The sequence below is a fragment of the Ambystoma mexicanum genome, chromosome 3p (assembly GCF_040938575.1).
Source record: "Ambystoma mexicanum isolate Mex_15411 chromosome 3p, UKY_AmexF1_1, whole genome shotgun sequence".
NCBI lineage: Eukaryota > Metazoa > Chordata > Amphibia > Caudata > Ambystomatidae > Ambystoma > Ambystoma mexicanum.
This window is the reverse complement of record NC_090925.1, coordinates 807,043,623-807,056,804: the sequence shown is the minus strand read 5'-3', so window position 1 is coordinate 807,056,804 and position 13,182 is coordinate 807,043,623. Positions and strand designations below refer to the sequence as shown.

Here is a 13,182-nt window from a genome sequence, read left to right as displayed (position 1 = left end):
CCAGGTTTTCTGGGTGAATCATCTCTGATTAATCACAACTCATTGGCGTGACTGGTAGCCTCTTGCCAACTCTCTTTAATACCTGCAGTCTTAAGCATACTCATCTACACCAACTGTGACAATCCCCTTATTGGCATGCTTTGACCATCACAATAACTTTCGTCAGCAGGCCTTTTAGACCACAATGCAGCTTATCTGAATATCTGCTATAGCAAGTTGAGTTCTTAGCCGCATTTAAGAACCAGGGATTAACTTTTCCAAAACCATGATTTCCAGTGTGCTTCATGGTCCTGACCAGCATATTTCCTGTGACAAATTAATATTCAGTAGAGCAGCACTCAAGAGCTTCTAACCTACCACCGCCTTGACCACACAACATATTACACCTGCTCAACAAAAACACTCTTCAGCTAGTTGGGCAAACCAACTGGAAAGCAGTGCACTGGAGTAGCTACATAGCCGATGACAAAACCCTTTCCTGTTCCCCCACACATCCATTATGGAATGGTGGTCCATCTTAAAAATACTTTTTATAGTGAAAATTACAGTTCAGTTCTTGCATACTCATGGGTAACATTCATGCACTTCTCTGTAAAGATGAAACCTCTTCCAAAGCGAACTTCCCAAAACCAAAAAGAACTGCATCAACTTGTACAGTTGTCGCACACATCTTCTTTCCTTCATAGAAAGTTTCAGTCTTTTTAGTGCAGAATATGGCACCTATTTTTCATTGCGGAAAATCATTGCAAAAAATTAATCTACAACATATTTTTGTAAAAGGTTACAAATATGTTTGGTAAAGGGGATCATGGTTTATTTGAGGGGAAGAGTGGGAGGTGATGGGAGGTTGCATTGGGTGTTCTCTGCATTTCGATGATGCACAGAACTTCAAAATAGTCAACATTTTTATTTTATTTTATTTTTTTATTTTTTTGATGATTTAGTTTGTTTGTAAACTTTTTCATCATTTGCATCTATTCTATAAGTGATCAGAGTTCATAGTTTAAAATGGGTTTCCTGGTGTTTTTTTGTAAAGTTCCAGTATAGAGGTTAGGAAGAGAGCAACTGTGTATGTATATTTATTACTGTGACCACTGAGCAGAGCTGCCCATCTTTCTTGTGTGTTCATTTGTTGGGCTGAGAGTTGGAAAAACGTTCCGAATTGTTTGCGCTGAGAGGAAAGTGATTGGCATTCCATGACCAGATGGAAGATGGTTTCCGGAAATGCTTGGTCCTTACAAAAGCGGCAGTAGTTGTTTGTAGCATCAATCTGCTTCGTAATAGCTAGATGCGATTTTGTAGGAAGGATGTTCAAGCGTATTCTTGTGAACGTTGTTCTGATGTTCTGATCTGGGAAAATTTGAAGGTATGCTTTTAGTTCATGAATTTTTCTGTTGTCTTTGATACAGTGAAGATTGTGTTTGTAAGTGTTCTTTTTTTGGATGGTCTTTATCCAGTCGTTATGAAGAAGCTTTATTTTTGCATGCTGTGGGCGAAGCGTTAGAAGTTCTTCTGAGATGTATTCGTTTTCCATTTCTTTCCTCATTGACTGTTTCCATTTTTGTAATATCGAGATGTTAAAGGTGTTTGCCTGAGCTCGTAGAATTTGAATAGCTGGGGTTTTTGGATCAGTCAGTATTTTTCGGAAGATATCTAATCTTTTCCATTGTACAAATGATTCAATTGACTGGGTTGCCATTTCAAAGCGAATTCTTGGCATTGGGTATGTCTGTGGTAGGTGAAGAATTTTGCGCCAAAAAATTGATTCAAATTTCATCCAGTTGATTGTCCGGGTATTTAGCATTGCTTCTGTTCCATAGGTTAGTATCAGAATGTACTTTTGTCTGTAATAGGCAATGATGGGTTTGAAAGAGAACTTGCAGTATTTTCTATGAAGTAGACATCCTTGTCTTGATAGTGATTGTGCTGTTTGTTCAATTTTGTCGATCATTGCTCTTCTGATTTTGATTGATTTATTTGGATGCCGAGGTATTTGAAAGTTGTCACGTTTTCTATTTTGCTCCTGTTGATGTAGAAGCTCGGTTGTTGTGGTTTTTTTGTGGGTGGTTTGGTTAGAATCATTGTCTTGGTTTTTCCAGTGTTAATCGTTAGTTCGTTTTTTTCCATATAGCTGCTCAAGGCTGTCAGGGAGGCTTGTAGTCCAGTTGGTGTTTTGTCTAGCAAGACAATGTCGTCTGCATATGCCATGGCAGGCACTGATGTCGCATTTATTTTCGGAGGATTAGTTTTGTTAGATCTTAGGTGTTCTTCGATGTCGGCCGTGAAAAGGTTGTATAGTGTTGCTGCTAAAGGGCAACGTTGTTTTAGACCGTTTGTTGTCAGTATAGCGTTGGTTTTGACTCCTTGTTTCGATAATCTCACTTTTATGGTGGTTTCTGAGTAGAGGAGGATGATCGGTTCAAGGATGTTCGATGGGCAGTTCCAAGCTCTGAGTTTTGACCAAAGTTTTTGTCGTGAGATTGCATCGAAGGCCATCTTTAAATCAATGAATGCTGCATATATTGTGGTGTGGGAGTTGATAGCTTCATGCTTTATTAATTGAAGTAATAACAAGTTGAGATTTGTTCTGACATTGGCTGTGAAACTTGTTTGCCTGGTCGAGAATTTGTCGTTTTCTATGGCCCAAGTGGTTAGTTGTTTCAAGAGTACTGCAGCGAATAGCTTCCCCAGCGGGTCTAGTAAGGCAATTGGGTGGAAGTTTTGAGGTTCTTCTCTTGGTCCTTGCTTGTGGATTGGGACAATTATCGCCGACCTTCAGGAGTTTGGTATTCGGTGGAGTGTCTTTACCAAGGTTGTGATGTGGCACATAAAGTTTGCCCAAGCAGCTGTGTCTTGTTTAATGACAGCGTTCGAGAGTCCGTCAGGACCTGGGGCTCTGTAAGTATTCAGTTTTTTGATCAGCTGCATGAAGTCTTCAAATTCTGCATTTACTTGCCAGGTTGGTTCGGATGAGGGCAGTGGGGTTTGTGGGTCCATTCTTCTTGGTCCGTATATGGTCGAGAAGTGCATTATCCAGGTTTCTTGCGCAACATTGGCTGTTAGTTTATGTTGCTTTTGTCGGTTATCATTGAGCAGGTTCCAGAGCTCTCTGGTATTGTGGGTCTTATGCAATTTCATTATGTTTTCTGCGTCTGCTTGTTGGAGGACTTTTTGTTGAGATTTTGTCTAATTTGCGTGTTTTTGTTTCAGGTTTTGATCTCGTTCTTGTTCTCCGCTGATGTTATTTTCTTTAGCTGTCGTATTGTTCGGTTTAGGCACTTTTTCCTTTCGGCTATTTCTTGGTTGTATGTGTGGCAATGATCCATATGGAGGCGGTTTTTGGTGGTTTGTCGAAAAGGAAGAAGAATCCATTCGTAGTTAAGTTTCTCAGAATCTGTCAAAGTGGCATCATGGAGTTTCTTCGGTAGTTTTGCCATACCTGTTTGTGGAATTCTTAGCCTTGATGCTGTGCCGTCAAGTTCCATGGGGGTCGGTGGTCTTGGTTCACTTCGTTGGCTTAATGACTCGGATTGGACGGTGAGTTGGTTATGATCACTTTTGTCGGTTGATACCGTTTGTGCTTTTGTGACTGATTCATGTAGGTTCTAAGATAGAAATATATAGTCAATGATTGCATGTGATGATCCTCTGGTCCAGGTTGGCGTGTAAGTTGCGGAGTTGTTCTTTGCGTGGTTCAGGAGGATAAGATTGCGTATCGTAGTTTCCTTTATCCATCTCTTTGCTTTTGGGGACAGATCTGAGAGTGTTTGAAGGGAGCCGTTTAGGTGATATAGTTTGACGTTTTAGTCTCCGCAGATTATAATTTCTGGTAGTTGGTGTTTTGTCATGGCCATGTCTATTGCGACAAATACACCGTCGATGAAGGCCTCCGTTGATATTGCTGCAGGGTTCCAGTATAGATTTAGGATTAGAATTATTAGATTGTTTTTACTTTCGTCGTTTCGATGTGTCTTGGTACAGGTTAGTTTTGTAAATTGGGTCCAAGGATTGATATTCTCAGAGCTCAGTACTGTACAGTGGGTGTTTATCTTAATTAAGGTGAGGAGGCCAGACGCAGGCCTTCCTTGTTTTTGAACAATAGCAGGATTGAGAAATGTGAGAAAGCCATCGCAGGCTGGGGGTTCGCTGAGCCAGGTTTCCTGCAGGCATATGATTTGGTATTGTTCTAGGTCAGGGGAGGGGTTTGTGAAAAGGTGCATGTTTCCTCTGGTGTTCCACGAACAGAGTGACCACGTGTAACCCAGGTTTGTTGATTGTTATGAATTGGAGATCGTTGAGTATTCTATGGATGCAGTTTCCGTGAAAGAAGATTCCGAATCGTAGGTTCTTCTAATCGGTCGTTCGTCTCTGTCTGGTTGGTATGGTTGTGGCGATTGGCTTCGGCTTCTGTCAACTCTGGTGTGGTCGGAGGTATAATTGTTCATGTATGGTCTTGTTTGATGTTGGCTGTTTTCCTCTTTGTCTGTGGTTACTCTATATTTCGGTTTGTTGTGTAATCTTGTGAATGTTGTGGCCCAGCACGTGAAGCCAAGTTTTTGAAGTTGAGCGCGTCTTGATAGAATGAGTTCTTGGTTGTTAGGATCAGATAATTCTATGGCAATCTTGTCTAGATTTAAATCATCTTTGAATGTTATGAGGTCGATGTCTTTTGTTGTTATCTTACTCAGCTGTGGTATTGCTCCAAAGAGGCGTAGTAGATTGGTTCTGTTTAGGATTATGGGTTCAGATCTGTTGATTTCATTTTCAATATGAATTTCGCAGATTTCATTCTGTCGTAATGGGTTGACAAATGTTGGGATGGTGTGCTTATGTTCGGTTGATTCTTGTAATGTTCTTGTTTGCGAGTCCGTTGAGATTTGATCGTAGGTTTCATCTTTTGTTTTGTCTATTATATCATTTTCTAGCGATGCATCTGAGATTTCTTCTAAAGAGAGATCTGATGTTTCGTCTTGGTTGTCATTTATACATTGTTCCTGGTCTATGGAGTATTCGTCGATTATTATGAAACTCGTATGAGGTCTTGGTTCAGCAGATTGTGGTCTAATTGCTGAGATTTGGTCTTCGTGGGTAGATAAGTTGAGTAATTCTTCGTCAATGATTGATTCAGGTGACGTCCTTTGTGGCACTTGAGGATGCATCGGATTTGTGGGTTTATAGTCTCTCTGGATGTTGGTAATTGATGATGTTGCCGGGGTTTGGGTTTTGCTTGTTGTGGTTGCAGTGTATTGATCAGTTAGTTTTACAGTTCTTAGGAATGCTCTCGAGCCCGTTTGTCGTTTTTTGATGTTTTTTGGATGTACTGGTTTTGCCTCCTTTGTGGTTTTTTCTTTTGTAAAGATGTGGTATTCTTCGGTAGCATTCTTAGTTAACTTTTTCGGTTCGGTAGACTCCGGTTGTGGAATGGTGGTAATTTCAGCTGTATGTTTCAGCGTCTGTTGTCTGTGAGTCAGGATGGCAGCAGTTGGTTGTTGTGGTAGGTTCGAGACAGTTGAGGTGGATTTTTCTTGATCGTTTGGTAAGTTCGCTTGTTGTTGGTGGTTTGCTTTAAGCATCTGTAGTAGTTCTGCTGTGAGTTTAGTTTTTTCTTGTCGGTCGCCTCTCACTATTTCGCCCAATCTTTGTTGCCAGCGATGTGATTCTTCAGCTTCAACGGTCAGGCGGGATTCGATTGTCGAGACGAAGTGTTCCATGTGAATCTGTTTCGAGTGAATTAGAGGGAGGAGGGTGGCTTGGTCCTTCATGTTGTCTTTCATGTCTTCATGTAGTTTCAAGAAAGGAATCACCGCTTGTGAAAGTATGGCAATGAGCATATTTTGTAGATCTATCATCGTGGTCGGAATTCTCGGGTTATTGTTTTCCTCCGAGTGATCATCTTTTTGTATGGTGTTGACGTGTTTGTCTTGTGGGTTGGTCGGTTTTGAGTTCTTAGTTATCGGGTCTGGAGTATAATAGGATTCATCTGAATCGAAGTTAAATCGTGTTGGAACAGTTTTTTTCTCAGCGAAATCGGGTTGTGCTTCTCTTTTTACAGGTGGATTCAGACTGCGATGCGGAATACACGGCGTTGATGTTAGTTGAAGTTGATGTATCTCTGTTTTGTTTCCAAATATTTCTTTTCTTTTTTCAATGTTTGTCATAATTGACTCAATTTCAGTAATGTCCATTGACAGTCTTGCTGGTTTAGTTTTTGATTTAGGGGCTGTGGTATCCAAAGGCTGTGCAAATTTTATGGCGTTATGGGTGTGTAGCCACGCAAGTTTCGCTAGTCTTGCTTTTTCTTTCTTCGTTTGTTGGGATGTTGTTCATGCTGATTTTTGAGGGTTTGTGGCCTCTCTAGGCTCAGTTGGTTGGTGTAATGATGTGGCTTTTCCAATGGAGTAGTTAGTTGAGTCTTTTTCTGCCAGTTTGGTGTTGGTTTCTTGTATTATGGTGGTTGGTTCAGTGGGTAGCGTGTTTGTTGGTCATTTGTTATTTGCACTTCTGGTTTTATAGTTTTGGGGTTACTATTCGAGTGGTTCAAGTTGTTTTTTGAGGCTTTGATATGTTCAAATTTAGTTGATGTGGATTCATGTTTGCTGGTTGTGGGTATTAGTATTGCTTCTTTTGTCGCATTATGAGGCAGATTTTGGCTTGAAGTTCGCTCCTTTTCGGTGGACTGAGCGGAAATGTCCCGGTTTTCAGAAGGTAGCCGGGGGGTGCATGTGATTAAAGACAAAGGGTCTTCTTGTTGGTTTCTAGTATGGGGGTTATGAACCTGTGCTTTAGTTTGAGAGGGTATCGGTTCTTCCGGATTAGGTTGATTAGTGTCCTCATGTTTCTCAGCCACAGGTTGGGGGGATTCATGAAGGGTTTTGCCTGTGTTTGAAGTATCTTCTATGATGAGGTGGTCTTCTTGTTTGAGTTCAATATTTGTTGGACGGTCTTTTGGATTTTCTTTGGATTTTGTTGCTCTTTGGAAGGATTGTTCCATGGTTAGCTGTGATGAGTCTTGCTCAGAAATGCTAGTCGTCGCAAGTTTGGTTCTTTGTCTTGTTTTGGGGCGTTGGATGATTTGTTGTTTCGTGGTTCGATTTGTTGACATCCTTCGTAAGTTGATATGTGTTCTGTTGGGATCCAAGGGACTAGCCCTTTCGGTCTCCCCAGCAGAAGTAGGTGAAACTTGGTATGATATACAGGCTCCAAGGGACAAGCCCTTTCGGTCGCCCGAACGATGATAGTGAACATTGAAAAAGGAAATAATGAGTGATAAAATGCATGGAACCGGTATCCGGTCATTGCATTGACAACCAAATCATCGACAGCCAAACCATCTAAAAAAAAGCATCTAAAAAAAGCATCTAATGCATTTTTCTAGATGGTAAAGGGTTTAGTTTAATAAAAATGGGGTTTAAAGGTTAAAAAAGGGTGGTTGGGGGGATTAAAAAAATTGAAAAAAAATGCATTAGATGCTTTTTTCTTAGATGCTTTTTTTAGATGGTATGGCATTAGATGCTTTGACTGTCGATGGAATGACTATAAACCCATGGAACCACCTAGATGGATGATATTCCTGAAGTCACATGAGATACGGGACATAACTAATCCCACTGTAGGGGAGAACAGACTTCCTCCGCCCTCAACTAACTTATGAATCTTTTCTAAACAAACAGGATCCATTAGTGGTGTATAGAAGTCAGATATTTTTAAATTACTCTTTCTAAGAGTTGCCTTCTATGAAGGTTTTTTGGGGGTGGGGGTGGGGGGTTCTCAAAACCAAGCAATCGATTTACTATAGTTTGGTAACACACTTTCTGGAAGGTCAATAAAATAACAAAGGGCACCGTTGCCCTAGTGAAAGAGCACCTCCTAGAAATGTTGACATCCCATAAGTAGACATTGTTTTGCCTTTTAACTAAGAACTATAACTAGTAAATACATTTTAGACCTAGGGGCAGCTCTCCTAATATTTCCCTATTAGGTAGGTGGTCCATCACCACCAACCTAGGGATAGACACCCCTCACAGGGAAAGGGTGTTCTTCTTGTGGGACATGCAGGTAACACATTTAGTGAAAAAAAGAATCATGCTTAAAATAAGTACTCTCCTTAAAGTGTTCCTGTGTGTGATAACCTGGAACCATTTTGAAGCAGCAATAAGTTGTAGGATGCAAACACGTTTTAGAATGGAATTTTCCACTTTGTTATGCCTAAGGTAAAGTGTCTAGTTTACATCAAACTAACTGTCCTTGAGACTGTAAAGACTATAAAAGAAAAATTGCATATCTCTTTGTGGCTTTCAAAAGTACAAATGCATGTAGATATTTAGCATGAATGGAGACTGGTTAGATTTCTAACTCAAACCGCATCTTCCAAGTATCATAAATGATCCTGATTAGGTAGTTAATTGCTTCTGAGTTGTTACTGTCAACTTAATAGTGTGCTGAAACACCTGTCTAGCAGCGCTTGTGTGCTCAAGTGGAGATTCATGTTTTTGTTTTCTTTCCCCAGCGAGTCTTCCAAATCCCAAAACTCTGCAGAAAGTAAAGTTGCCCATCATTGACCAGAAGACGTGTGATGGGCTCTACCACATGAACTCCAAGATAAAGCCCAGCAAAATGATTATCCTCAATGATATGATATGTGCTGGCTTTAAAGAGGGTGGGAAGGACTCTTGCCAGGTAAGGTACCTCATATTATCTGAATCTGGTGGCCGGGTAAGGTACCTCATATTATCTGAATCTGGTGGCCGGAGCGTTCCTAGGCCAAAGAGTGTCGTCATGGTACCAGTGATTGGTTGGGAGAAGTGTGATCTGGTCAACATGTAAACTCATGGTACCTGTAATCAGGTTAGAGGAGAGAACTCAGGCTTGTAATATACCTCATAATACCTGTAAACAGATAGAAGGGGAGGGGGTAGGCGCAAAAGTGACTGCATAGTACAAGCAAATGTTTCTGAGCAGAGGAATTTGCATAGAAGGGATCGCATGTGTGAAAAACCAGAAGGTGTGTCACCCGCTAGTCCCTGCGGATCTCTCTCTCAGGTGGCCAGGGCACTGCCATTGCCTTTGGATCCAGACCCTGGGGGTGGACCAGTGTGGGAAGATAACCTGAGTGAGGGGTCTTCAGTGAGTGGGACGCAGGATGGTGAGACGCGGTATCCCTCTCCATGTAACACTTTTTCCCCATCCTACTCAATGGGATAATTAAAACATAAAACCCCTCTGCCCCCTTTTTCTGCACAAACACTTTTACATGGACTGCCTGCTCTGGTAGAAAACAGACTTGCACCTGAGCCGTGTACCTGACATGTCCCAAAACTATGGCCAGGCAATTATCGACAATCACTCACACCTGACTTCCATTACACTTCCCCACAATGATAAATGGCGGAGCATGAGAACACACTCTGTGCAAGGCAGAACATACAAAGGTACAGCAGTTTCGAGTTGGGAGCTGAACGAGAGGAGAAAGACAGCAAGGCACGAGAGGTTCATGAGAAGGGCCACCCCTTGACCTTTTCGTCAGGAAGCCATTACTTTCAAGAAACATCTGGCAGAAAGCGTAAAACCAGGAAACCAGTCTGAATCGTCCTGCATTGTGTGTCGGATATATCGAGGGCCCTACCGCTGCAGATGCCTTGGTATCATCTTTGGCACCAAGAACAAAGAAACGACAGAGAACAACACAGCCAGTGATTTGCGGAAACTGAGACCAGATCGGTCTGTGTTGAAATCAATGTTGCAAGCAGCAACATTGTAAAATAAACGAACATTATTAAACACGTGTGATGAAAGACGCAAGTGAAGCTAAATTGCTGGTGAATTTTTAACTTAAGAACGAAGGAAAGGATACCATTAACAGAGTGGTCCGGCACCATGAATATGCTCATTCGAAGGTCTCTGTATGCTATTCTGACAAGAGAAGCGAAAGTAGAAGATTGATGTGAAGTATTATTGTGTAAATGGAATCAAAGTGGTCCTGCAACGGTTTTAGCAAAACCCATCGCACTTTCGAAAGTCTTCGATTCGAATATCGAGATAGGATCTGAGCCCAACTGAGGGGGGGTCCGCGGTGCAAGCCCGGCAGAGGGGGGACCAAATTGTGAATTGTGAACATTTGAGCCCGGATGAGGGAGACCCGTGGTCCGAGCCCAAAGGAGGGAGACCAGTCTTGAACTTAAGAAATTCAGAATCCTGACAGAGGAAAGAAACTTTTGGGTTTTGTTTGCTACATCAGGCCCTCTGCAATAAGAGACTGTCATTGTGAGAGAGACGTTGGCGGAAGGCCCTGACGCCTATCTGTTGAACTGTCACCTTCATGGCCAAGAAGCCAGAGTGTGTGCAAAGCCTGCACGTGCCGCCTTGCTCCGTGCTGAAAACGTGGGGAAGCGGGAACCAACTGCTCAACTATCCTGACATATGTTTTCTTGAACACTTTTCTTTTGCCTTGTTAGGGAGAATTCTCAGAAATTTGCTAATTCCTCTCTATCTTAGAGACCCCCACCAACTTTGCTGGATTTTGAGGACTTGAATTTTTTACCTGGAGAGAGTGAGACCCTTTTTCGTACTCTCTCATATATTTTAATGTGATTTTAAACCCTCTGTTTCTTTTGGTTGTGGAGTCTGACAAACTCCATAGGCGTCATCATTTACATTGTGTCACACAGCACCTTCAGTGCAGTGGCACAGGGAAGGCTTTCAGATTTCCCAAAGGTTTAAACACCTTCTGTTGGATAAACTACTGTTTCCAAGAGCAGTGAAGTGAAATTGACTTTGCTTAACTTTCTAGACCCAGCACACACTATCTTACAATAGGGTGCTGGAGGGGTTACTTAGTATCCCCTTTGTCTAGCCTCCCATGTAATGATTTTATGGCTGGTGGCAGTGGTTTACTTTTAACTGGCGTGGTGTGCATTTACCCTGGGCTGCATTCGCAGCTACAGTAACACACCCATGGGTGCCATTTTTATCAAAATGGCCCTGATCTTCTATTTTTGCCATTTCTTTGTGGAAAGGTCCTTCTTGAGATTTAGGGCCTCATTACACGGATGGCGGAGAACCATGGCGCTATTAGCGCCATGGTTCATGCTGGTAAAATACTGGCACCGCCTTGGCGGAAAGGGGAATTACCGCGCCATTCCAAGGTTGGCGGGGCGGTAATTCCCCCTTCCACCATTAGCCCTTCCCCATTCCCATTTTTGCCCCATAAGGCTCAATGGGAATGGGGAAGGCGCTAATTACGGTACCGCAAATTGCGGTACCGTAATTAGCTCCCTGGGTCCCTTTGCGGGTTGGTTTTTAACGCCTGCAAAAAGCAGGCGTTAAATCCCCCAAGCCGCAAAGGGACCTTGTAGTAAGGCGGTAAGGATTTACCGGTACCGGTATTTTACCGGTACCGGTAAATCCTTACCGCCATCCGTGTAATGAGGCCCTTACTCTGCGCGCCAAACCAGGTTTGGTCCCTTTGTTCATTTTGCCTTTGGCTGGATTCACGGGTGAAGCCCGCCTCTGGCTCCAGGGTGTCTGGCGGGGGCAGGAATCGAGGGAGGTGCCCGAAACTCCCTGTGCTTAATCACATAGGAGACAGAAATCACTCTTAGTTGATTGGCCGGCTGGCTGTCCGGCAAGGACAGCCACCCTGCTGGGTGACTGACAGCTAGGCTGGAATGAATGGGAGAAACCTGCATAAAAAGCAAGGCTTTTTGGCTTGGAAGCAAGAGTCGACCACTGGACGAAGGAATCCGAAGAAGAATTTGAAGAGGACACCTGTTGCAATTACTGGACTGTTGGTTTGTCCGGGGAAGCCCTGCTGCTGTGCTGCAACTTCAAATTGGTATCGACAGAGAAGCCCCTGCAAGGACAACTTCTCCCTTTGAGTTGGTGGGACAAATCAACTCCAAAGTAAGCCACCTGGACATTCTCTCTGAGCTGGTTGAAATTCCACTGCAGTCGCTGCTGGAACCGAATAACCAGGGAGAGGAACACCAGATTGTGTGCGTTGCTTTTAAGCTGGTCAAGAGCTCCAGGAAGATCCTCCGGACTCCCAGGAAGCAGGACTGACCAAGCTGGAGGCCCCTCAACAGAGTGCGGGACCCCAAATACAAGGAAAACCCATCTCAACAGCCAGGAACCGCAGTGTTGCTATTTGCAGTAGACGCGAGGAGCTGAAACACCAAAGTGCCACTTGTTTGAAGATTGCCAGTTGCGAGCGGTGACCGTCCCATTGTAGTGCAGGAGTCCCCAGAAGTTCTCCCTCTTGTCCCCACGACTGAGGCCCAGGAACACCAGGATCTGCAGAGCTGCACGGGAACAGAAGTCATCTGCTGCACTTTTCTTCAACCTAAAGATACTGTAAAGTCTGAGAGAACTTACCACTTGTTATGCCACCTTCCTTGTCCTCGTTGGAGACTTTTCTTGGTTGCCACTGTAGAGTTGCCAACAGCTTCTTTACCTCACAAACCTAATCAGCTTGCGGCCCTACTTTGAATTTCTTCTTATTCTACAAAGACTTTTAAAACATTGTGCAAGACTTTTACTTACCTGCAAGAAGTGCTTCAGTTCACCTTGAATTTTGCTAACTTAACATTGGCTGGCCTAGCTCCCTGAATGACTCTTCTCTCCTCTTGTTCGGTGTTGTGTCTTCCTTCCAGGAAGGGATTAAGTAACTTTGCATTGGGCGTTACCAAAAATACTTACCTGCTTCAGAATATTTGTGTGATCTCTTGTTTTGTTGTAATCATCTTTTTCCTTTGACATATTCCTAAAACTGATTCTAAATGCAACAGTGATATATTAATGTTCCCAGCACCCTAACTATTGAAGTCACCTGAGGGTGTAAGTAGTGTCTGTGGACCATCCCAAATGGGTACTTACTGATTTAGAAATCTTAAGAGTGTGTGTTTTTGAAGTTTATTTGAGTGTTACTGTTCTGAAGAAGGCTTATTCTAACTGACCGATAAATAAATGAATAATTGTTTATTCAAGAAACCTTGTGTTTAAGAGTTTATTTGAATACTTGTCACTGTGAATCTCTGTGTAACTCCCCTACAACTCACATTGACCCCTCTTGAGATAAGCCTGGCTGCTCAACACGCTACCAACCTGTGTAGTACAGACTTATACCCAAGGTTGAGTTCCTATTGCTAGGAGGTCTGGGTTGTTGTAGTGCACCCAAAGGGTACTGAA

General features: G+C 42.8%; 1 protein-coding gene across 1 annotated transcript in view; it reads left to right on the top strand.

Annotated features, from left to right (window-relative positions):
• Positions 1 to 13,182, top strand: part of LOC138580912 (serine protease 27-like) — a 622,848-nt gene that overhangs the window by 520,623 nt on the left and 89,043 nt on the right. Inside the window, exon 5 of the mRNA XM_069651843.1 lies at positions 8,507 to 8,676. Coding sequence (XP_069507944.1) covers positions 8,507 to 8,676 — 170 coding nt within the window. The remainder of the gene's footprint in view (positions 1 to 8,506; positions 8,677 to 13,182) is intronic.